The 21,163-nt window shown below is 56.2% G+C and overlaps 4 protein-coding genes and 1 non-coding gene across 9 annotated transcripts; 3 read left to right on the top strand and 2 right to left on the bottom strand.

The window, feature by feature from the left end:
* Positions 1 to 248: 248 nt before the first annotated feature.
* Positions 249 to 3,594, top strand: RPS2 (ribosomal protein S2). Its single transcript, XM_075165525.1, has 8 exons — positions 249 to 277; positions 475 to 633; positions 811 to 900; positions 1,363 to 1,470; positions 2,030 to 2,203; positions 2,289 to 2,448; positions 2,910 to 3,001; positions 3,471 to 3,594. Exons 2-8 carry the CDS (start codon positions 478 to 480, stop codon positions 3,549 to 3,551), a joined length of 861 nt encoding a protein of 286 aa, XP_075021626.1. The 5' UTR covers positions 249 to 277; positions 475 to 477; the 3' UTR covers positions 3,552 to 3,594.
* LOC142089480 (small nucleolar RNA SNORA64/SNORA10 family) lies at positions 2,697 to 2,834 on the top strand. Its single transcript, XR_012676212.1, has one exon. It is a non-coding gene; the product is annotated as a small nucleolar RNA SNORA64/SNORA10 family (small nucleolar RNA).
* Positions 3,595 to 4,035: 441 nt separating the features above from the next.
* Positions 4,036 to 5,856, bottom strand: NDUFB10 (NADH:ubiquinone oxidoreductase subunit B10). Its single transcript, XM_075165526.1, has 4 exons — positions 5,630 to 5,856; positions 4,930 to 5,068; positions 4,415 to 4,554; positions 4,036 to 4,261 (listed from the first exon to the last, which is right to left on the bottom strand). The coding sequence occupies exons 1-4, from the start codon at positions 5,775 to 5,777 to the stop codon at positions 4,161 to 4,163; spliced, it is 528 nt and encodes a 175-aa protein (XP_075021627.1). The 5' UTR covers positions 5,778 to 5,856; the 3' UTR covers positions 4,036 to 4,160.
* Positions 5,857 to 5,863: 7 nt separating this feature from the next.
* On the top strand, positions 5,864 to 14,678 carry RPL3L (ribosomal protein L3 like). Of its 4 annotated transcripts, none has more exons than XM_075165520.1 (10): positions 5,864 to 5,992; positions 7,271 to 7,463; positions 8,094 to 8,262; positions 9,131 to 9,266; positions 10,412 to 10,598; positions 11,155 to 11,315; positions 11,597 to 11,698; positions 12,347 to 12,442; positions 12,954 to 13,073; positions 14,563 to 14,678. In XM_075165520.1, the coding sequence occupies exons 1-10, from the start codon at positions 5,879 to 5,881 to the stop codon at positions 14,617 to 14,619; spliced, it is 1,335 nt and encodes a 444-aa protein (XP_075021621.1). In that variant the 5' UTR covers positions 5,864 to 5,878; the 3' UTR covers positions 14,620 to 14,678. The 4 variants fall into 4 exon arrangements, with proteins under 4 accessions (XP_075021621.1, XP_075021620.1, XP_075021622.1 ...); XM_075165519.1 differs by having other exon boundaries at positions 5,864 to 6,031; XM_075165521.1 differs by lacking the exon at positions 5,864 to 5,992 and adding an exon at positions 6,317 to 6,418.
* Positions 14,679 to 15,180: 502 nt separating this feature from the next.
* Positions 15,181 to 20,838, bottom strand: LOC142089270 (testis-expressed protein 2-like). 2 transcript variants are annotated; one of them, XM_075165517.1, is made up of 11 exons: positions 19,909 to 20,838; positions 19,548 to 19,748; positions 19,143 to 19,446; positions 18,576 to 18,793; positions 18,209 to 18,382; positions 18,006 to 18,105; positions 17,710 to 17,842; positions 17,463 to 17,600; positions 17,006 to 17,218; positions 16,546 to 16,666; positions 15,181 to 15,805 (listed from the first exon to the last, which is right to left on the bottom strand). In XM_075165517.1, the coding sequence occupies exons 1-11, from the start codon at positions 20,809 to 20,811 to the stop codon at positions 15,680 to 15,682; spliced, it is 2,631 nt and encodes an 876-aa protein (XP_075021618.1). In that variant the 5' UTR covers positions 20,812 to 20,838; the 3' UTR covers positions 15,181 to 15,679. The 2 variants fall into 2 exon arrangements, with proteins under 2 accessions (XP_075021618.1, XP_075021619.1); XM_075165518.1 differs by having other exon boundaries at positions 18,209 to 18,355.
* Positions 20,839 to 21,163: the final 325 nt, after the last annotated feature.

Raw genomic sequence — 21,163 nt, 5'->3', positions numbered from 1 at the left:
ACACCACCTCGCATCACCTACCCTCGCCTCGCCTCAGACTGAGCACTACGCGCGTGCGCGCCCCTTTATATAGCGGGCTAGTAGCGCATGCGCACTTCTGCCGCGGGTCTCCCAGCCCCGCACCCTGTATAATCGAGCGGGAGGCGCCGCTCTGCACCGCAGTGTATTCCGCATTCAGCGCGCGGGGCTCGCACGGCTGGGCGGTGCTCTCGCGAGACTCCGCGGAGTATAAATAGCGAGCGGGAGGGCTGTGCGGCCTTCTACGCTGAGAGATCACGTAAGTGGCGGGGCGGGATCGCGCCGGCAGAGCGGAGCGGCCTGCGCCCCATCCGCGCCCATCGGGGCTACCGGCGGCCTGAGGGCAGCCGCGCCCGGCCGTATCGGCCGCCTCCGGGCCCTGCCGCCGCGCAACCGGTTCCCGCCGGGATGGCGGCGGTGGAGCTATCCCGGCTAACGCGCCCCTCTCTGCTCTAGCAAATGGCGGACGACGCCGGTGCTGCGGGAGGTGCAGGAGCGGCCCGAGGAGGCTTCCGCGGCGGCTTCGGGACCGGGCTGCGGGGCCGCGGGCGCGGCCGCGGTAGGGGCCGAGGGAGAGGCCGCGGGGCTCGTGGAGGCAAGGCCGAAGATAAAGAAGTAAGTGGTTCCCGGGGCTGCGCGGGGCCGTCCCGGGTGGCGGGGACCGCGGCGGAGCTGGGCCCTGCGAGGGGCTGGGTGAGCGGCTGTGTCTGCTGCCGTCCTTCAAGCTGGAGCAGAAACCCAGCCGGTTCCTGTGGGCTGCCGGTGACCCTTTTCCACGGGTTTCTTTCCTAGTGGATTCCTGTCACCAAGCTTGGTCGCCTGGTCAAGGATATGAAGATCAAGTCTCTTGAGGAGATCTATCTCTTCTCACTTCCAATCAAGGTAAGCTTCTGCGAGTATTTAAGTAATGTCCAGCAGAATCTTAATCTGAAATGCAGAGTTTGCAGTAATTGCTGCATTTGCTGTTTGGGATGCTCAGGTTAAGTGTGTTCGAGTTAAAGACATGAGTCAATAGAAGCTGAGGACCGAGGCAGTCGCTTGTAGGGAAGTGTGGTGGGTTTTGTGTGTTGCGTTCTGCCTTGCGTGGAGATGGCAGCACGTTGCTCAAGTGTTTCTGTAATAGTTCTCCTCAGTGATGGAAAAAATGAAGTTCTAACTTGCTATGTTAGACTGCCTAGGAAGCTAGAGTAAGTTTATGCCTGCAAAATTTAACATACTTAAGTACCTGTTACTTAAAATAGATGTGTATAGGCGTGTTGAACTTGAATTGTAGGAGCCTTACTAGATGTGTTCGGTTTGTTTAAAAAGCATGGCCTTGTGTGATTAAATGACTGACTCTTGCAGGAGTCGGAGATCATCGATTTCTTCCTGGGGTCTTCTCTGAAAGATGAGGTCTTGAAGATCATGCCTGTCCAGAAACAGACTCGTGCTGGCCAGCGTACCAGGTTTAAGGTAGCCTTTTTCTTCTGTTTTCTCTTACTGGTGTGTGCTGTCTGCTGCTTTTTTGGTATCACATTAATAAGTTAGTTCAAATACCTTTATTTTTTACTGTAGTATTTAGTAAATATTTTGGTATGGGGATCAGCTTGTGTAGCTTACAAAGTGTTTGTATTAATTTTAAAACCCTAGTCATATGTTCAAATATTATTTGAAACAGCATGAGCACAAAATTAAGTCACACTTGTGCAGCAATGCTGGCTGTTCAGGGGCTGTGGTGGAGAGATAAGTCTTGGGTGTAGAGAGGGAATGCCGCTTGGAAATTAACGGGACTTTTGACCATGATGAGGCTGTAGCAGGGATTTGAATCCCAGTTCTTCAACTGTAGCTGGTTTTGACTGAAGGATGAGCTCTAAGGGGAAAAATGGGCTTCTTGAACTGTGAGCGGTGACTGTTCGCTGCTGAGCGCACACCTCGGGTTATCCTTGGTCAGAGACCCTGATGGATTCTGTTCTGTCGACAGAGCGTTCCTGTGCAGCGCAGCCGCCGCTGAAAACTTTTCTTTCAATCCTAGGCTTTTGTGGCTATCGGAGACTACAACGGCCATGTTGGTCTTGGTGTTAAATGCTCTAAAGAAGTTGCCACTGCTATTCGTGGGGCAATCATTTTGGCCAAATTATCCATCGTACCTGTACGACGAGGCTATTGGGGGAACAAGATTGGCAAGCCCCACACCGTGCCTTGCAAGGTGAGCAGGACTTGCTGGGCCTGGTCTCGGTGATGGTGCTGTAGCCCGTGTTTTGGGAGCTGTAACCTGTGTTGTGTTCGCGTAGGTCACTGGCCGGTGTGGGTCCGTCCTGGTGCGTCTGATCCCGGCTCCCCGCGGTACGGGGATTGTGTCTGCCCCTGTCCCCAAGAAGCTGCTGATGATGGCTGGCATTGATGACTGCTACACCTCGGCCAGGGGCTGCACTGCCACCCTCGGCAACTTCGGTAAGCTTTAGGTTTTCGCCTTGCAGCTTAGCTGTATGTGTTGCCGTTCGTGTCATTGACAGGGACGCAACATATACCCATTTCTGTAGTATTTTTTAATCTGTGTTGAATCACAAGCTTCTAGCAGTCAAGCAGAAGCGAAGACGTCTGCTAATACCTTTTGCAATGCAGATTAGTCCTGCTGTAGATGATCCTGAAGTTCTGTAAAAGTTAATTACAGGAAATTGTCTTCTGACATCAAAAAAAGAAATCTCCCAATCTGCGCGATTGCACTTGTCTGAAGTAGTGTAATTGTCGTAAATGGAGAGAGAGAGAAACTTGAGTTTTGTGTGTATATCAGAGGGACCCTGCTGTGGTCTCCCTGTTCCTTCCTCAATTCTACATTTGTGGGGCTACGTGGGTGGGTACCAGCGAGCGGGTTTCTGTAGCCGTGCTGTGCAACGTTTGACTTCCGTCCGTAGCTAAAGCCACCTTCGATGCCATCTCCAAGACCTACAGTTATCTGACCCCCGACCTCTGGAAAGAGACTGTGTTCACCAAGTCTCCTTACCAGGTGAGAGCACGTCTGCAATTTGCAGCTCAGACCTTACCTTCCTACCCTGTAAAGTTCCGATGTGGTACCCAAAGAATTTGCAGTTTCGTAATGGGAGAGTAGAGTTGCAGTCAGAGCTGACTGCCAGGTAGAGCGTGATTTTTCAGCATGCGGTTTTGAGTAATACTTGAAAATGGCGTTTCATGGACAAAAGGAATAGGAAAGCTTTGAAATAATAAGCAAAACTAAGTTATATCTCAACTACCCCAGTCCCCACACACATCTTGTTGGAAAGGGATGCAGTGCTGAGAAACCCGTGATAGTCGTAAAAATAATAGAAATAATAGTAATAATAAAATATAATAATATAATAGTAATAATAATAATATAATGAATAACAATAATATAATTAAAATATAATAATAAAATAGTAATAATAAAAATAATAGTAATAGAGAATAATACACTTGTTTTTATTTTTTTTTTGCAGGAGTTCACTGATCATCTGGCTAAGACCCACACCAGAGTCTCAGTGCAGAGAACCCAGGCAGCTGCTGTGGCAACGACTTAAGTGGGTTTTGTACACGACAATAAAGTGATCAGTGAACAAGAAACTGCGATTGGCTTGACGGGATGGTTAATGCATTGGGCAGATGGATTAAATCTCTGCTGGGGATTTGAGTAGGTTCACGTCTGTGGGCCAGAGCCTGAACATCTGTTGAATGAAATAGTATGCTATGTTATCCTAATCCTTGTTAATCATGTATTAATCCTAAATGGGGTCTAGAACTGGCTCTGAAGCTTATGTGCTGTCCTACAGCACGTAATCTTTTCCCGAACTGAGGGAATTCTCTGCCAGGGCTGGGCAGAGCAGTACAGTGTGTGTGGAGGTGGGGGAGAGGTCCTGAGAGGAAATCCCAGCTAATGCAGCCAGGGGTGCCTGACCGTGGTTTAGAGGATGGTAACAATCAACTGGAATTCAAAGATGAATGCAGAGCTGAAAAAGGAAGAATTCTCTTAAGTGTTTGCAGATCTCTTCAAAGAATGAGTCTAGATTCTAGTTGTACAGCAGATGTCTGGGCTGCACATTTATTGTAGGGGTCAACAGCATCAGAGTTCAAAGATGCAACATGCAGTATTCGATACAAGCACCGCGGAGGGAGGTGCTAACCATTTGGATCTACTGAGATGCATTTGCTTGTGCCTTCCTCTCCTCCATCATCCTGTGCTTCTGCTTCATCAGGCATGTCCTTGCGTTTCCATGGACACCAAGATCACCATCTAAAAAAAAGGTAAAAGTCTGAAGAGTGCCTCTCAGCAGCTAAAAAGAATAAGCCTCTGTTCCATGTGAAGTCTGGGACGTGGCTTAAGACCCCCTCTCCCCGTGTGCTGTCGCAGCTGCAGCAGGGGCGTGCAGGCTGGTGCTGTACTCACATCTGTCCTGGTAGGCCTTGGTGACCTGCGCCAGCTGCTCCATCTCCTTGGCGCAGTTCTGGAACTGGTTGGGTCCTTCCCTCTGCTTGCACGCGCCTAGCCTCTCCCGGACTATCTCCACGATTTCCTGATCAACCATCCTGCGGGAAAGATGATGACGAATGCAGCTACAGCCAAGAGATGATAGAAAAGCTGAACAAAGGGGCGATGATACCCTGTGGAAGGTCAACTCTGGGTTTTACAGGATCCTGGTCTGTCCTGCAGCAGTGCTGTAGGAACCAGACGGTGCAGGAGGACGTGTCCTAATACCACCCTGCTCAGCTCAGGTGCGCTGCAGGGGACAGCAGCACCATGAAATGGGTTTTCTGTAATGGGGTGGGCAGGCGGTGCTGCCTCAACATCCCAAACTCCACAAAAATGAGTTCAAACCAACCGCTGCAGTTCCCAGGGCTGACAGACCAGACCAGTGCACTCTGCGGTGGCCTCGCCTGGAAGCAGCCCAGTGACAGCCATACCTGTCCCTCCTCCACTGCGCTTCGGCCTCGAAGAAGCAGAGGTAGTCGCCCTCCAGACACTCGCTCAAGTCGGGCACGCGGCGAAACTTCTGGTGGTAATAGTAGAACTTGTTCTTGGCTTGCTGGCGCTCGATCCACTCTGCAGTGACAGCCCCATGGTCAGGCACCCCCAGCCCACGACTAGCGAGGGGCAGCGCAGCCCCAGCGCCTGCCACGGCCTTGCTGCCCAGCCCTGCTGCTGCCTTCCTGCACAGCAGCAGCGGACCCCGTGTCTGTGTGCCCCTCTGTCCCTCTGTGCTGTGTCCTTGTCTGTGTCCCACGTCCCTGTGTCTCCCAGTGTCTGTGCTGCGTTCCTGTGTCCCGTATGTCCCTGTGTCTGTCCCAGTGTCCGTGCTGTGTTCCTGTGTCCCGCGTTCCTGTGTCTGTCCCAGTGTCTGTGCTGTGTCCCATGTCCCTGTGTCCTTGTGTATCCCTGTGCTTGTGCCCTTGCGTGTCCCATCTCCCTGTCCCGGTGGCCGTGTCCTTGTATCTTTGCCCCGTGCCCCTCTGTGCCCGTGCCTGTCTCGGTGCCCCTGCCCCAGTGCCGTGCCGGGGCCCGACTCCCGCAGCCGTCGCGCACCGCGGAGCGGCGCTAGTGAGACGGGGTGCCCCCCGCCCGGGGATGGCGGCGGGAGCGGGGAGGGGCTCGGCCCGCCGGTACCTCGGACGAAGGTGACGGGCGCGTCGATGACATAGTTGAAGACGGTCTGGAAGAAGGTGATCGGGTTGGGCACCGACGTGGTCCTCTCGGAGACCGGGGTGCGGGTCGGCGGCACCTTGTACGCCTCCCAGTCCCTGTCCTCCGGCATGGCGGCGGCAGTGGGCCCGGCGGGCGGCGCGGAGAAGATGGCGGCGCCCCACACGAGCCCGGCGGCGGCGGACGCTGGGGTCAGAGGGCGGCGCTTTGCGCATGCTCCGCTGTGCCCGGTGCATGCTGGGAGGTGTAGTCCGTGCCCACCGCCCAGGGCCTGGCGGGCCTCAGGCCCCGGCCTGGAGGAGCCGCCCAGCCCGCCCTCACAACCAGGTCTGTTGCCTCCGTCTGTTTTCCCGTCAGAATCACAAAGTCTTTCTTTCCTGGGCTGGTGGAGGGATTTTTAGTCTGTCTCCACCCAGAGGAGCCGGCTGCGCCGAGCTCGGGGTGCCGGGCGCGGGCGTTCGCGGGTCTGGGTGTGTGGTGCCCCGTTAGGAAGCAATCCTAATTCCTGCCATTCACGTTCAAGTTGTTTAGGAGGGAGAGGCGTAAACTGAGACACCGGCAAGTGACCTTTATTACACCGCAACTGTTAGGTCCAACCTGCCAGCTTGGCTGAGTACGAAATGAATATAGCAGCGCGTGAAGCTAGTAGCTAAATTTGTGTCTTGAGACCGATAACCATCTTAAGTATTAGACTGGGGAGGCACTTTCTGACAGCCTCTTTCTGCGGCTGATCTGGGCTGAAGACGTCCCATGGTTTGTAAAGCTCGGCACCGCTACCTTTCGCTTGTGTGGAGAGGGACAGTGAGCAGGGCTGGGTTACCTGTGCGGCTGGAATGGGGTCGAACTCCACAGAGCTCCACTTGGGCTGGAAAATAAGCTTGGTGGAAAGTGCAACCAGGTGCCGGGACTGATCTTAGCAAGGAGGGAGTTGCAGTGGATGTAGAACTAACCCTTCGCTGCTTGGGCTGACCCCCGGTTCCCCTGCCTTGAAGCCAATGGTGTGAGAACTTGTCCGTGTCTCTAAAGCGCCATTGCTTTTCTCTGCCTGGCTCAGCGTGACCTTGCGATTGGGGCTTATATATTTAGCGCTTCTAATTTGGTTTTCAAGGTGCATATTTAACCTGCGCATGTTCTTATTACTGATTCCTTTGGGCATTCTTTCCCATTTCTTCTGATCGTTAGCTGTGCTTGTTTGATGCCATTTGCCTTGACAACACGACGCCCATGAATTCTGAGCAGGCCCTTTTGGTGCTGTAGAATACAAAATAAGTCATTATAATTAACATCACAGAAGGGCAAACCTATTAAAGAACATATTTCTCCTTCAAAGTCCTCAAGCAGAAGGAGGGAGATTATGTTCAAGTTTTTTTATTTAATCGGCATCATTTGTCCAGAAACTTACTAAATTATTCCATGCACATGATGGAAGCTTAAACAAAATCCCATCCTGTTATGAGTTCTTTTTGTCGTGTTGGAATCGAGGAAGAGCCCAGAATAATCCCTCCAGCATTCACTGATGTTAAAGGGGAGATTTTGTGCTTTGGGTCCCGGCGTCTTCTGGGATCTGAAAGTGAAGCTGATCTTTTTTGTTCTTCCTCTTCGCAGTCCCACCGCAAGTTCTCTGCTCCCAGGCATGGCCACCTGGGCTTTCTCCCCCACAAGAGAAGCCGTCGCCACCGAGGGAAGGTGAAGACATGGCCTAAGGATGATCCCAGCAAACCAGTCCACCTGACGGCTTTCCTGGGCTACAAAGCTGGCATGACACACACTGTGCGGGAGGTGCACAGGCCTGGGCTCAGTAAGGCTTGGCTGATGGAAGCGAGGAGCCACATCCAGGAGGGAAACGAGGGAATAGACTTGTTGGTGGGAAAGGCAGCTCCTGGGAATGGGTGGTGGAGCACATAGCTTCCAGGCTATCTCCTGTAATGCCGTCCAGATCTTGGATGGCCAAAAGCCACCTCACGGCCAACGTGAGCTGAGTCTGGGGGTTCCTGGGAAGTCCTCACACTGGTGTGGTGACTGGTGGTTTGTTGGATCCTGCTGGCAGAAGGACCCTGCAGGGTAACTACCTGACAAATCCTGGGCTTGAAGCGTTTTGCTGGGAAAGTGCATGTTACCCTCCAGGATGCCCACAGGATTGGAGCCAAACTCCAGGGCAAGACCCATCCAATGTACTGCTTCCTCCGACCTGGGGAAGGTGGGTTAGAGTGTGCTGGGCCATGGGTCTAACCTGTTCAGTGTCTGGGGTCAAACCTGCGTGGTCCTCCAGCAGGTGGGAGATGGAAGGGCTGAGGCTGGCTGTGAGAACAGTGTGGCCTTGCCCCCAGCACGTTGCTTGCTCGCTGTAACGGCACAGGCCATGAATGGCTCCAGGGAATGATCTGATCCTAGATGACACTGAGCACCATTTCCCTTTGCTATCTTGCAGAGATCTCCAAGAGGGAGGAGGTGGAGGCTGTGACCATCATTGAGACCCCCCCGATGGTGGTGGTGGGGGTCGTGGGGTACATAGAAACACCGAAGGGCTTGAGGAATTTCAAGACTGTTTTTGCTGAGCACATCAGCGATGAGTGCCGACGGCGCTTCTACAAGAACTGGTACGTGCCTCCGCAGCTGGGGAGGGTCCCTCGCAGGTCTTCCCCGCCGGCTCTCCATGATGCCCAGCCGTTGCAAACAGCTCAGCTACTGGCAGCTGGCTCTGAGGTGGAGTGAAACTGTTATTTATTTAGTCATGCACAGAGATACTGCAAACAGTTTGATGCTGGGAATCAGCATATGCATATGTAAATTTATTCTAATAGTTGAACTAAGTTAGCTCTCTCCACAATATCATATGGCAGCACGTCCTGCAGGTTCATTTTCCTTTGTGTAGGTCGCGCTCATCTACTCTCCATTAAACTGGAATACTTGAGCTGAGGCACCAAATGAAGGGAGTAAAACCAGATTTGTCAGGGGGAAAATTGATGCAGAATGTGACCCCTGGCCCTTGTAAACATCAACACCCCAAATCCCACACCAGCGGAGGGGAAAATGGAAACATGAGTTTCGTAACTGTAGGAATCGTGTCTCCAGCAAAAGTGCCGTTGAGATCCACCCACCACATGCCTCTGATCCCTGTCAGAGGCTGTTTTCTCCTTTCTCCACTTAGCTCTGATTTTGCGCTTGTATTTTGATGGCGCTGAGCCAGTCAGTGGGAGACAACTGGATTCCTCATGCAAAAAGGTTTGAATTACCAGCTCTTTTTTGCAGCTCATTATTCACTTTCCTGTTCCCACCTCAAAGCCCTGTGTCGTGGCCCCAGCAGCCAGGTGAGGTTCAGGTATCCACAGGTACCTTGTGCCTCCAGGGAAGTGCCTGGCAAGGTGATCTGTCCCCCGATGCTGCTCCGAGCTGTCTCAGGGCACAGCAAAGTGCAGAAGCACTTCACCATTCAGCTCTGCTGGATATTAAATGCTTTTGTTGTAGGCACAAGAGCAAGAAGAAGGCGTTCACCAAGTACTGCAAAAAATGGCAGGATGAGGATGGCAAAAGGCAGCTGGAGAAGGATTTTGCGGCTATGAAAAAGTACTGCAAGGTCATTCGTGTCATTGTGCACACGCAGGTGAGAGCCTCACCTGCAGGGGGTGGGCAAGGGGGGCTTAGGGTCTTCCTCAGCTCGGGAGCGTGGTGAAGGCCTGGGAGCTGGGATCACGGGGTGTCTTGGTGGGGTCACAGGAGGCTGAGCAGGCAGATGCTGGTCAGAGGGTGTGGGACAGGGCGTGCAGGTGATGGGAGGTGCTGGCTGACTTTTCCAGCTACCTCCTGACACCAACCCCGTCCCTTTGAGCCGGGCTCAGCAAAGCTCCCTGAGGGGGGATTGCCAGAGGGGGCTGCGACCGGGGCACGCTGGGGAGCCCAGACACACCACGGAGGAGAGCGGACTTTGCGCAGAGCCTCAGCAGGTGGTGAGCCCTGTGTCGGCAAGGGACCTTAGGCCCCATGATCACCTCAAATTAGCAACTGGTGTCAAATGTTTGGGCAAAAATAGCCCACGGGCAGGCACAGTTTTGCCAGATGCTGATTGCTGGATACACAGGGCCCATTTTCAGGGTTATCCCTGGAGTTAGCGGCTGCTTTGGAGTCTGGGGCAGAGTTAAACTGGCTCAAGACTTCACTTGTGGCTGGCACAGGCCCTCAAAGTCCCGCTGTGGCGATTTGGCAGGGGCTTTGCACAGGGAGCTGGGACTGGGAGAGAGCGGAGACACCTCTTGGTGGGAACTAGAAATAACCGCTCAGCCTGGAGGCAGAGGTGGAGCATGACCAAAGGAGAGACGCTGACTCTGGCTCGGAGCACAGAGCTGCATCCTGGCTGGTCGCAGTGTTCAGCCTCAGATGGTGCTCTGGTGATGGGGCATTTACCATGGCTATTACTACTGTGCTTAACTCTTGAGGTAGGACGAGGCTGGCCTGCTCCTGCGCTCCCTGGAGGGAGGGTGTGTGTTAGCTCCTGCCTGGAATGGGAGCACTGGGAGATGGGCTGGTTGGGCTCAGGGACAAGGAGTTGGGTCCAAGAGATATGTAGGCATGCTGACCCAGGTTGCTGGCTGTTACGAAAGGGGTTAACAGTTTGATAGAGAGGGGTGGTGAAGAGCTGTCCCTGCTCACCCTCTGTGCCCCTCATAAGTGGTGAGTGATGCGGCATTGCCCTCATGTTCATGCCTGGGAGGTGAGTGGCAACATTTTGCCCTAATGTGCTGTCTAATGCAGATGAAGCTGCTGCCGCTGCGGCAAAAGAAGGCCCACGTGATGGAGATCCAGCTGAATGGTGGGACAGTGGCTGACAAGGTTGACTGGGTCCGTGAGAGGCTGGAGAAGCAGGTCTCCGTGCACAGCGTCTTCAGCCAAAGCGAGATGATTGATGTCATTGGCGTGACCAAGGGGCATGGGATGAAAGGTACAGAGCAAGGAGACCCTTGCCAGGGGCGTGGTTCTGTCCTTCTCGTATGACACTGCCCGTAAGGTAGTGTTGGGAGAGGGAAGCATTAGCCGTGCTGAGAACCCACCAAATTATTGCACACAGGGAGTAGGAAAGAGCCTCTGGTCCTCAACTGTGACATGCAGTTCCATTGTAGCAGAGCTTGGTTTCTTTAATCTCAGTAAAGGCCACGTTTTCTACTGTGCCCAGAGTCCTCCCAGGAGGCTCAGAGGCAATGTGAGTACGTAAAGCCATTGCACTTCTCACAAACCCCACGTGTGCCGAGGTGTGGGTGTTTCTGTGCGTGTGTGTGGATGTGCTCAGCAGGAACATATCACAGTATGATCAAATCCATGGGAAGTGAGAACAGTTCTGTGCTCTGGCCTCTCACGGTGGTGACAGCTCTTGATCTCCTTCCAACACGGTGTCTTCCAAGAACTGCAGAAGAATGATGAGACTCTCCCCTCCCCAGCACTCAGACACCAGCCCTGAATCTTCCTGGTGTTCTCACCACCCTGTCCGGTCACACTTCCAGGGGTGACGAGCCGTTGGCACACCAAGAAGCTCCCCAGGAAGACACACAAGGGCTTGCGCAAAGTTGCCTGCATCGGAGCCTGGCACCCAGCCCGCGTTGGCTACTCCATTGCTCGGGCTGGCCAGAAGGGCTACCACCACCGCACGGAGCTCAACAAGAAGGTATGGCCCAGATGGGCTCCCTCAGAGCACCACTGCGCCTTCCTGCCTTCCTTCCTCCCATGCTGTCACCATCCTTTGCACCGCGGCCTCTGTTCCCTCCAGCTTCTCAGATGTTTCCCTAGAGATCTGCAGTGCTGTTGTTCTCCACCCCTTTCCCTGTTGATCCCTGCTCAAGGGACACATCGCCGGGGGCACATCTTGGTGAAAACCGCATCGTCCCTGTGACATCCCTCACTGAGGGAGTGGGAAAGTCGCCATCTCAATTTCCTTTCTGTTCCTAGATTTACCGCATTGGCCATGGGATCCATGTGGAGGATGGCAAAGTGGTGAAGAACAATGCCTCGACGCACTACGATGTCACGGAGAAGACCATTACGCCTTTGGTAAGGGCTGAGGGGGTAAACAGGGCTGTGACTGGCCCTGGCTACAGGAATGCTAGCCAGAGAAGTAGTTCCTTGGCTGGAGACAGCTGCATAAGAAATGATTTGAAGGAAATTCACTGAAAGAAATGCAGTGATTCCTTTCCTCATGTTTTGGACATGGAAAACCATCTCTGTGAGGTGTTTTTTTAGGCCTATTGGTAGACCCAAACGTATAACTTTCAGCTGATAACTTGGGTAGGAACTGAGAACTTTGTTTAAAAAGAAAAAAGAAGTATAAATGACATTAAAAACCTGATACTTAACATAAGTGTTTGTTACTTGGTTTAAAAATTCACTTTTGCTTATTAAAAGCTGTTAACTTGGGAGTCTAGCCAGCTCTGCTCTCTGTTCACCCACATCCTTTGGGGAAGGAAGCAGCGTTGCCGGTTCCCCAGCTCTTACGGGCTGCTGCTTAGCTGGGATCATGCAGTCAGTGGGGCTGACATGCTCTGCTGGTCCTGAGCAGGCAATCTGAAGGGTGCAGAGTGTTGTTGGCTGGAAGGAGTGTCAGTCAGTACCTTCTCCTTCCCTAGGAAATGCCACCTTTGGACATGTCTGCTCCCATCCAGCTCTCCTGCCTGCCAACCCTCTCTCTGCCTCTCCCCACAGGGTGGCTTTCCTCACTATGGAGAGGTCAACAACGACTTCCTCATGCTGAAAGGCTGTGTCATGGGCACGAAGAAGCGTGTGCTCACCCTCCGTAAGGTGAGAGCGCAGCCGGCGCTGGGGAGGGATGGGCTGTAGCTCTCCACGAACAGATTCACCACGTGGAGAATGCCACTGCCTCGGAATGCTGGGCAGGGAGACTAGTCGGGTCCTTGATGCTGTGTTGTAGAGGGCACGTGGCACATGAGGGTGGTGCTCAGTGGGACGTTTGCAGCTAGATGCTTTGTGGCAGTGTGCAGTTGGATGTACTCTCTCTGGAGACAGAAGCTGCAAGCCTTTGAGGGCTGTGATGGGGGGCCCAGAAATGGAAACCCTGGCCATAAACAGATTGTGAGCAAATGAAATGCTAAGTGAAGAGTAGGCTCATTTCAGAGCTGCTCTGCAATCCAAGGCATCACCTGCCACCTGAGCACCATCTGAGAAGGCAGATTTTCATGGAGATATTTGTCTAATGGATGCACCTAGGATATTTCGACCCTGCTTCCATCAGAACAGATGTCCAGATTTTCTGTAATGGTAAGCCTGATGCATTGTGACTCTTCTTTTCCAGTCCCTTCTGGTGCATACAAGCCGCCGGGCTCAGGAAGCCATTGAACTCAAATTCATTGATACCACTTCCAAGTTTGGCCATGGCTGCTTCCAGACAGCTCAGGAGAAGCGGGCTTTCATGGTGAGTTACGCTCTGCGCCGGCTCCAGCTCCCAGGCCATGCTCGCAGCTGGGGCTAAAGCAACTGATTGACTCAAACCAAGCATCTGCTTCTCGATATAACAACAGCCAAACGAGGGATCGGGACCGTCTTGCATAAAAGACAGGCATGAATTCAATTCACACAGCAGATATTATGCTAAGGAAGAACATGATGGTTGTGTGAGTGATCCAAGACAACCCAACTAGCAAATAATATAGCATATGGCCAACCAGTTTCCATTCACCACGGGATGTTTTAAACAAGCAGTTAACTTGGCAGGCACTGCCTTGGACATATGGTCCCTTTCACCCGTAATTGTGCACTACTTTGATTTGTTTGGAATGATTTATAACTTTAATGTTCTTAAGAGGAAAAGGTTGGGTCAAATTCAGACACAAATTTGCGATTCTTTTGTCAGGAAGCTTTCAAAAAGGCCAAGCAGTATATATTTCTTCTATAAATCCAGGGCAAAAAAAACTTTAAATAAATCCAAAACAAGCAGAGTTTCTTGAATAGTTTGCAACCTACACCAGGCTGGTGCATAAGTCTGAAATTGAGGAAGCGTGAAGTAAGCCAGGCCTTCAGCTAGCAAAAATGAAAGAAACAACTACCTGGATACCACGCAGACATAAACCGTCAGCTAGAAATCCCATGTGAAACTGGCTAAGCCTCCTTAGCCCCGGGAAGGGGATTGGCTATGCAGTGCCTTTGCAGAGCTCTTTAGAGGTTAAGCTGTTTTCCTTTATCTCAGTGTAGGAGCTTGTTCTGTGTTCTGCTTTTGCTGTCGCTGCAAGTCCTGAGTAGCTGTGACAGGGACCTTAGTGACAGGAGGTTTTACCAGGTTGCAGATGTTTTCTTTGCCATTTTCTACTGTGGGGTGAGAGTTTCCCCCACATATAATGTGGTAAAACTTTACATCTGGCTGGAAGTAGAGGCACATAAGTAATTCTTGCCATCTGCTCCCATAGGACTTATTTGGTCCGGGACAACCCCATTTCTTAGCTGGTGGAAACCCCTCAGTTGGCTGATGAGAATCTGTGCCTTTGGCTGTGGGAGGCTTTGCCTCCTCCAGGGCTCGTACAGCGCCTCGGCAGCCGCTCCACCATGGCGGGCTCCTGGTAGCATTCATCAGACAATTACTGCTCCCCTCCACGTCTCCTGACTGCGGGCCAGCGCGCCTGGCTCAGAGCAGGTCACTCATTGCTGCTCTCTGACTGCTTTTGTGGTGTCCAAACCCCTTGCCCAAGGGCAGCGATGTTCCGCTCCCGATTCCTGCGGGGCTGTGGGGGCCCCAGGGGTGGCTGGTGAATGGCGGCACAGAGCTCCCAGCTGGGGAGCAGAGACCGGGAGCAGCCTTGCACAGAAAGGGGCCAGAGCTGCATTTCTGCTCCCCACGGCTCAGATGCAGCCTTGTAGGCCAGGTTCGTCTGCCACTAACACTGAGAGCTCTCCTCTCTGCTCTCTTCCAGGGCCCTCAGAAGAAGCACTTGGTGAAAGGGAAGCCAGGAGTGCAGGAAGAGCTGTGAGGACTGAGATATGCAAGGCTACCTAACTGGGCACCTTCAATAAAGAGGCTTCGAGCTATGCCTGCTGCTTGTCTTCCTTCTGGAGAGGTGTCTTGCCTGTATTCAGTGCTGCCTGTGGGCAGCAGTGTGTCCTCGAGGCTCCTCAGCAGGTGGGGATGGGACAAGTAGCACCTGAGACTGGCCCATATGACAGGGACTGACTGGGACAGCCAAGTGTCTGCTCTGTCCTCTGGATCACTCCTTTGTCCAGTGAATTTTTTTACACTGCCTGCACTCACCCAAACCACGGTGAAGACTCCCCTTCCTCTCCTCCAGAGGAGAGCAGAGCAGGTACCAGCGCTTCTGTCCCAGTTTCCGCTGGGAATACAGGGCCTCCCCATCACCTGCCTCTGCCCAGTCTCACTGACCATCTCTCCCCTTGCCGCCTCTCACACACGCACACTCAGGCACTCCTTTTGCTGAGCTGAGGGTATGACCTGTGGACTTCTCTCTGCACAAAGCCCCACAATTCTGGCCGGCATCCTCAGCAGATGGGGGAACTTGTGTACAGTAAGATGGCTGCTAGGTAAGACTGGGCAGTGATGGGTTTATTCAGATTTTGGACTCATTTCCCACCCGTGTTTTCCTTGCAGTCCAGCTGCCTGCGGGGAGGGTGTGATGTGTCTCGGAGCTGTGATGTCTTGGATCAGCGGTGATCACAACTCCTTCAGTGCAGAACTGGTCTGGGCATCCTGCACCCTCTTTGGGAACCAGAGAGCCTTCCGCTGGTCCAGAGCTGCCCCCTTGACCAGGAGTCCTGGGAACCTGGTTGGAGGTACATGAAGTTCTTGCGTCTCCAGCAAACCCCTTGCCCTGGGTCTGGTTCTGCTCTGAACGTGTGCTTGCAGTATTTAAGGAGGAGGCTCGTCTACAAAAGTGCTGAGGATGAGATGAACCGAGCAGCTCAGACCCCACGGCATAGCCCTGGATGCAGTCAGTGGCCAGGCCCGGGCCGGCTCCGTGTCCCAGCGAGGTCCCTGAGCTCTGTGCAGTGTCTCTGCCCTGCCCGTGGGGCTGTGCTTCAGAGCCTCTTCTCTCCCTTGGCTGGTAGGTCCCTGGGCAGGCCCCCAGTGGGTGGCTGAGGATCCAGGCCAGAATGCATGATGGGAATGATGAGGTCGTCCATGTTTGGCATCACCAAAATTTTCTGAAAAGAGGAATCCAGAATAACAAGTGGGTTTGAATACCACTACCTGACTGGTGACACATCTGCCGGGAAGTGGCCTTGGCAGGAGCCACACTCGGGTCAGAGACCGGGGCTGTGAACAGAAGGTCCTGGGCTCCCGTCCCCTCGTCAGCAGCTGACCGTGCCTGGCCCTAGAGGATGACTAGCTCTGGATATCTCAGGACGGGGACAAGCAGGAGCAGTTTTTCTTTGCCTGCCCACCTGTATGGCTTCAAGGCTGGTCATGGCAGAGGGCAGGGACCAGCACTTTGAAGCCATTCAAAAAGGCAGCTCTTTGGGGGGATTTGGGTACCTAAATACCTGTGGGGATGTTTCTGCTCTTTGACCAGAGGTGTCAAAAGTGAGAGGCTGAAAACAAACCAGTGGGTAGTTTGTGATGGTAAATCTCCCAAATGTCCCAAGGATGAATTCAGCCCTTCTGGGGGGTGTCTGCCTGGGACTTGCTAATCCCCCCTGCTTGGGGCAGGGCTGCACGTGCTGGGAGGAAACCACTTTTCCTCAACCCCTCTAATGCTCAGAGCACCAGCCCTTGGAGCTGGTTATTTAGGTTGTGTTTCTTGACTGTCCAAAGCTGGACAGACCAGATCAGATGTTGGCTCTTTGTAGAGATAACCTGGCCCAAACTGAGGTCTGATCATCCCTTATCGCAGCAATGCCCGTGCTTCAGCAGGGTTTGCTGAGCCCTTTAACAGACCACGCACCTGAAATTCGTGCTGCAGCTTCTTCTCGATCCACTCGGTGACATGGAGGAATGTCACCTCCCGCTCGCCCAGCTTCGGGCGCACCTTCAGCTCCAGCTGGGGCGGGACTCGGAAGCTGTACCTGTGAGGGGAAAGGAAAGAGGCAGAAAGCATCACATCCCGAATATGTGGCACAGCCCATGTGGCCCCACTGCTGGGTTTTAGGGACCTGCCTCCTGGGAGGAGGTGGCTGGGTTGCAGCGGGAGCTCTGGGTCCCCAGATCCTGTCTTGGCCTGGGTGGAGACCAGGAGAAATGAGTCTGAGGTCTATGAGGCCCTCCAGGAGAACAGCCCGGGCTTGCTGGCACCCCAGATGAACCCGAAACCCCAGAGCTGGCTCCTTGGCCGAGCCGCAGGGAGCAAGGGGAGCTGGAAGGAGCATGTGCCTGTGTCCCCGTGTGGGAGGAAGGAGAGCTGGTACCAGACACGGTCCGTCGGTGGTGGGGGGATGTTCACGGCCAAGGTGCCTGCCAGCTCCTGCACCTCCACCGTCAGCAGCAGCGGTGTGTTGGAAACCTCCTCGATCTTCTTTTTGATGAACTCATTTTCAGTGGCCTTCTGGAAGTACTTGGACTTGGCGATCTTGTCCACAAAGCGCAGGATCTTCCGGCTCGTGCTGTTGCTGCTGATGTGGCTAAAGCGAGGGGAGCCACAGCTCAGGAGCAGGATGAGACCCAGAGCTGTTTCGGCATCCCCCAGCCGTCTGCCACAGCACCCCGCAGGGACAGGAGTCCCCTGTGAGGGGCTGCCGTGATGTGCCGGGGTGCCTGTGTGGGCCTTCCCGGGAAACCGGCCCCCAGCCCCTGTGCTGGCGTAGCACCGTGCCTCCCCCAGCACCTCCCCATACACCCACGGCGCAGACCCCGAACAGCCCCTACCCCTCGGCGCCAGGCAGCAGGACCCGCTCCCCCAGGGCTCCCGCGGGCTCTGCAGCGGTGACGTCTTCCTCATCGGAGGAACCGGCGCTGGACGACTCTGCATCGCTGTCTGCCAGCAGGATCAGCCGTGGCCCGGCCCTGCGAGCGCCGAGGAGCATCACAAGGGTGCCCTGGGGCCAGCACCCTCTCGCCTTGCTCAGGCAAGAGGAGGAGGAGGATGAAACCCAGCCATGTACTGTCTCCTTACCCCTCTCCGCCTGCCTCTGCCGGGCTGCTCTCTTCTGCAGTGCTCTCCTTCCCCAGCTTGCAGAGGTTCATCTTCGTCTCGAGCGTCATCTGCAACGAGCCGCTGTAGGTGACCTCCATGTCCACCCAGAGCCCTGCCGGGGAGAAGGATGGGGCGAGCCCCTGTCAGCACCGCAGGGGCTGAGGGCTGCTCGTGTGCCTCCTGAAACCTCCCTGCTTCGGGGACGGGGCTGGCACCTCGATAACCGCTGCCATGGAGCCAGCCCTGGGGTCCCTGCTGCTCTGCAGGGCTCTTACCTTGGTCATTGACGGTGGGGTTGGAGGCGCTGAGGACCGAGGGGATGGATGTGCCCATGTCCAGCTCCGTCAGCGTCAGCTCGTTCATGAAATATGGGAGCTGAGGGAGGGAAACCACACGGGAATGGTCACCGCAGCCTGGCATCTGTGTGGGGCCTCGGGGACGGGGCTCCCCCGGGTGCTGTGATGCTCTTGCCTCTCACCTTGATCTTGCTCAACTTCTTCTGGATCTTGCTGGACACTTGCTCAGCCCAGTATCGCTCCCGGAGGAAGTCCCAGAAGATGCGCCCCACCAGCGCGTTCATCCAGGCCATGCACGCCTCGCTGCGCCCGGCCGTGTCCTCGCCGAGCTGCGGAGGGACAGAAGCCACGAGCCCCTGGAGTGAGGTGGGCCCATAAGTGGTGGGACCCGCTGGCCGGGTGCTCCCCTGCACCAGGGCTTGGCTGCTCAAACCGCAGTGCTGGGCGGGAGGAGACGAACCACAGGACTGGAAGCGGCTGCACGCAGGGTCCATCAGCCTCTGCTTAGCGCTTGTGTCCTGCTCCCAGTGCTGGATTTGTCCCACTCACCTTTGTGGGCGTGGGGCTGCCCAGTGCTCCGTGAGAGGGGCTCCGGTCCGGGCTGCCCCCCACCTGCGCTGGCACGAATCGGGCCATGTAGGTGCTGTAATCCAGGAAAATCTTCTGTGGGATGCTTCCCGCCAGGTCCTTGGGTGGGAGAGCGGAGGGGATGTCCTCAGCGCTCCCTCCACTGCTGCTGCCGCTGCTCTGCGGAGCCGGTCCCACGCCTGGGGACACGGGGACATGAGCGGGTCAGGATGGCATGAGAGGTGACATGCCGCCTGGCCGTGATGCATGCGCGGTGACGTGTTGCGATGCATGCGCGGTGACGTGTTGCGATGCACGTGCGGTGACATGCTGCCCGTCCATGATGCCAGTGACGTGCCACCCACCCTGTGCTGGCGAGGGGGATCCTCCAGGCTCTCCCTGCTGCTGCAAACGCTCTGGGCTGTGGGCTCCTCCCTCTCCCCCCACACTCACTGCCTCCTACCAAGGGCTTGTCCTCCCGGCACACGAGCAGCTCCCACCCCGGACCAGTCCCGGCACAGAGCAGAGGCCACGATGGCTGCTTCTCACCTGCCCGGGCTTCGCCGCGGCTGCTGCTGGGTGTCCCACGGGAGGCTCGCACGAGGTGCTGGTACCACTCCTCCTTCTCCCTCCCCGTCCGCCCGAAGAGGTACAGGCACCTCTCCCTGCAGTCCCCTGGGACATCCTGGCCTGGCACCGGTGCCTTCGTCATCCCTTCATTCCTCTGCAGCTCCATGTCGTGCTCCTCGCCGCTCCTGCACCCCATGTGCGCCGGGTCGGGGAGGAGGACGCAGATGGGGTATTTCTTGTTCCACGTCCGCTTTCGGGCCAGGCTGGGCGGGCAGAGGAAGACCTGCGACACCGAGAGCAGTGGTGAGGCCAGGGCACTGGGGGTCCCCACACAGGGAGAGTCCCCCCCTCCCACGGGAGGGTCCTTGGCACTGCCGGACTCACCTTGGCATCGGTCAGGTCGTAGCAGCGGTGGCTGATGAAGACGGCGTCGAGGATTTCCTCCTCGAAGGTGGCTCGGCGCGGGATGTTGCTCTTGGGGTAGGAGAGCTTGAGGGTGGCCCCATCCAGCGTGGCGAGCACCGAGTGCGTGAGCGAGGGGTGGAAAACCTCGGGGTCGTAGACGTGCAGCTGGTTCATCCAGCCCTGGGTGGGAGGAGAGGCAGCCGGCTGCTTCCCCCTGTGCCGTACGGGGCGGCAGCCTGCACCCACCGTGGGCTCGGCACCCCCTCGGTGCTGCACCCCGAACCCTGGGCTGCCCTCCAGCCACCGCCCAGCACCCCATCCCAGACCACCCCTCTCCTACCTGGAGGCGGTGGGTTTCCCGCGGCTCCCCCGGGAGCAGCTCGGGGCGCAGGCGGCCCTGTGGTCCCTGTGCCACCGGCGGAGTCTTCGGCATGAGGAGGAGGATGGCAAGGAAGCCCAGCACCAGCCCGCAGATGAGCCCCAGGCAGAGGCCGGCGGCGTAGGGCGGCAGCGGCAGGACGAAGTAGCCGTAGGCGAGGAGGGCGATGGAGGCGAGGGCTCTGCCCGGCACTGTGGCCCCCAGCCGTGCCGGCGGCGGTTCCTCGGGGGTTGGCAGCCGGGGTTTGGCATCCTGCTGCGCCACCTCCACCACCTGGATCACGTCCCCGTAGGAGCAGATCTCGTAGTGGCAGTTCAGGGTGGGCTCCCAGGGGCTCCAGTCCCGTGCCCGGCGTCCCTTGGCCCCGCGGCCCCCCACCTGCCCAGGGCTGCCCCCCGCCTCCTGCCCCCCGGCGCCCGCCTTCGCCCGGGGCCCGGGGCCGCTCTCCTCGGCCATGAGCCGGCTGAGCCGGCTGAGGGGCTCCTGCACGGCCTCCGACAGGCGCCTCTTGGTGTCCTCCAGCCTGGCCTCCCGCAGCCGGAGCAGGGCGGCGCGGCTCTCCGACGGGGAGACGCTGGGGGAGGACGGGGCCGTGTGGGACTTGGCCGGGCTCAGCCGGGGCTGGGGGGCCCGTGGGAGGTCGGCCAGGAGCATCCCCCCGGGCTGGGGCGAGGGGGGAAGCTTCATGTCCCCGTCCACGGTGAAAATGAGCCCGCAGCCATCTCGGCCGCTGCCGTCCTCCCTGATGCCGGTGGGATGGAACATTAGCCCATCGGTGTCCCCGCGCCGAGGTGAGCCCGGGGATGGTGCCAGGGTCGGAGAGGCGTCCGCCGCCGCCGCAGCCTGGTCTGCCATTGCTCGCATCGCCGACGGCACCGGTGCTGCCGAGGGAAGGGGAGGAAGCAGCTCAGCTTCGTGCCACCTCGAGGCGCAGCGTGTCCTCGGCCCTGCCTTCCCCATCAGCATCACCACGCGCTGCCGAGCAGGAGTGGGGTGTCCCCGGGGACCTCGTCACCGCGGGCTGGGTGATCCCTATTTCGGGATGCCCTTGGGGCCACGGGGCTGCCAGCGGACAGGAGGCTTGTGGCTCTCCCTGTGCTTCCCGGCAGGGATGGGATGAAGAAGGCACCACGGTAAGATGAGCTTAATGACAGCATGCGGGGAAGCGTTTGTATAACGAGGATAAACCTCAGCCAGGCAATTAGCAACGGGGCCT

The sequence above is a fragment of the Calonectris borealis genome, chromosome 16 (assembly GCF_964195595.1).
Source record: "Calonectris borealis chromosome 16, bCalBor7.hap1.2, whole genome shotgun sequence".
Classification (NCBI taxonomy): domain Eukaryota; kingdom Metazoa; phylum Chordata; class Aves; order Procellariiformes; family Procellariidae; genus Calonectris; species Calonectris borealis.
The sequence above is the reverse complement of the archived record's forward strand: the minus strand, read 5'-3'. Positions and strand labels throughout refer to the sequence as shown.

What these genes read in the sequence shown, in the direction of transcription:
- NDUFB10 (XM_075165526.1), bottom strand. Translation starts at nt 5,777, where the DNA reads ATGCCGGAGGACAGGGACTGGGAGGCGTACAAGGTGCCGCCGACCCGC. An exon ending in GCGCAGTGGAGGAGGGACAG is followed by an intron (nt 4,555 to 4,929) that starts GTATGGCTGTCA and finishes TCTTTCCCGCAG; the next exon opens with GATGGTTGATCAGGAAATCG. An exon ending in CAAGGCCTACCAGGACAGAT is followed by an intron (nt 4,262 to 4,414) that starts GTGAGTACAGCA and finishes CCTTTTTTTTAG; the next exon opens with ATGGTGATCTTGGTGTCCAT.
- LOC142089270 (XM_075165517.1), bottom strand. Translation starts at nt 20,811, where the DNA reads ATGCGAGCAATGGCAGACCAGGCTGCGGCGGCGGCGGACGCCTCTCCG. An exon ending in CTGCTGCCTGGCGCCGAGGG is followed by an intron (nt 17,219 to 17,462) that starts GTAGGGGCTGTT and finishes CCCTCGCTTTAG; the next exon opens with CCACATCAGCAGCAACAGCA. An exon ending in CCACCGACGGACCGTGTCTG is followed by an intron (nt 16,667 to 17,005) that starts GTACCAGCTCTC and finishes TTCCCCTCACAG; the next exon opens with GTACAGCTTCCGAGTCCCGC.
- RPS2 (XM_075165525.1), top strand. Translation starts at nt 478, where the DNA reads ATGGCGGACGACGCCGGTGCTGCGGGAGGTGCAGGAGCGGCCCGAGGA. An exon ending in GCAAGGCCGAAGATAAAGAA is followed by an intron (nt 634 to 810) that starts GTAAGTGGTTCC and finishes TTTCTTTCCTAG; the next exon opens with TGGATTCCTGTCACCAAGCT. An exon ending in TGCCACCCTCGGCAACTTCG is followed by an intron (nt 2,449 to 2,909) that starts GTAAGCTTTAGG and finishes TTCCGTCCGTAG; the next exon opens with CTAAAGCCACCTTCGATGCC.
- RPL3L (XM_075165519.1), top strand. Translation starts at nt 5,879, where the DNA reads ATGCTCCGCTGTGCCCGGTGCATGCTGGGAGGTGTAGTCCGTGCCCAC. An exon ending in CAAGGGGCATGGGATGAAAG is followed by an intron (nt 10,599 to 11,154) that starts GTACAGAGCAAG and finishes TCACACTTCCAG; the next exon opens with GGGTGACGAGCCGTTGGCAC. An exon ending in AGGAGAAGCGGGCTTTCATG is followed by an intron (nt 13,074 to 14,562) that starts GTGAGTTACGCT and finishes GCTCTCTTCCAG; the next exon opens with GGCCCTCAGAAGAAGCACTT.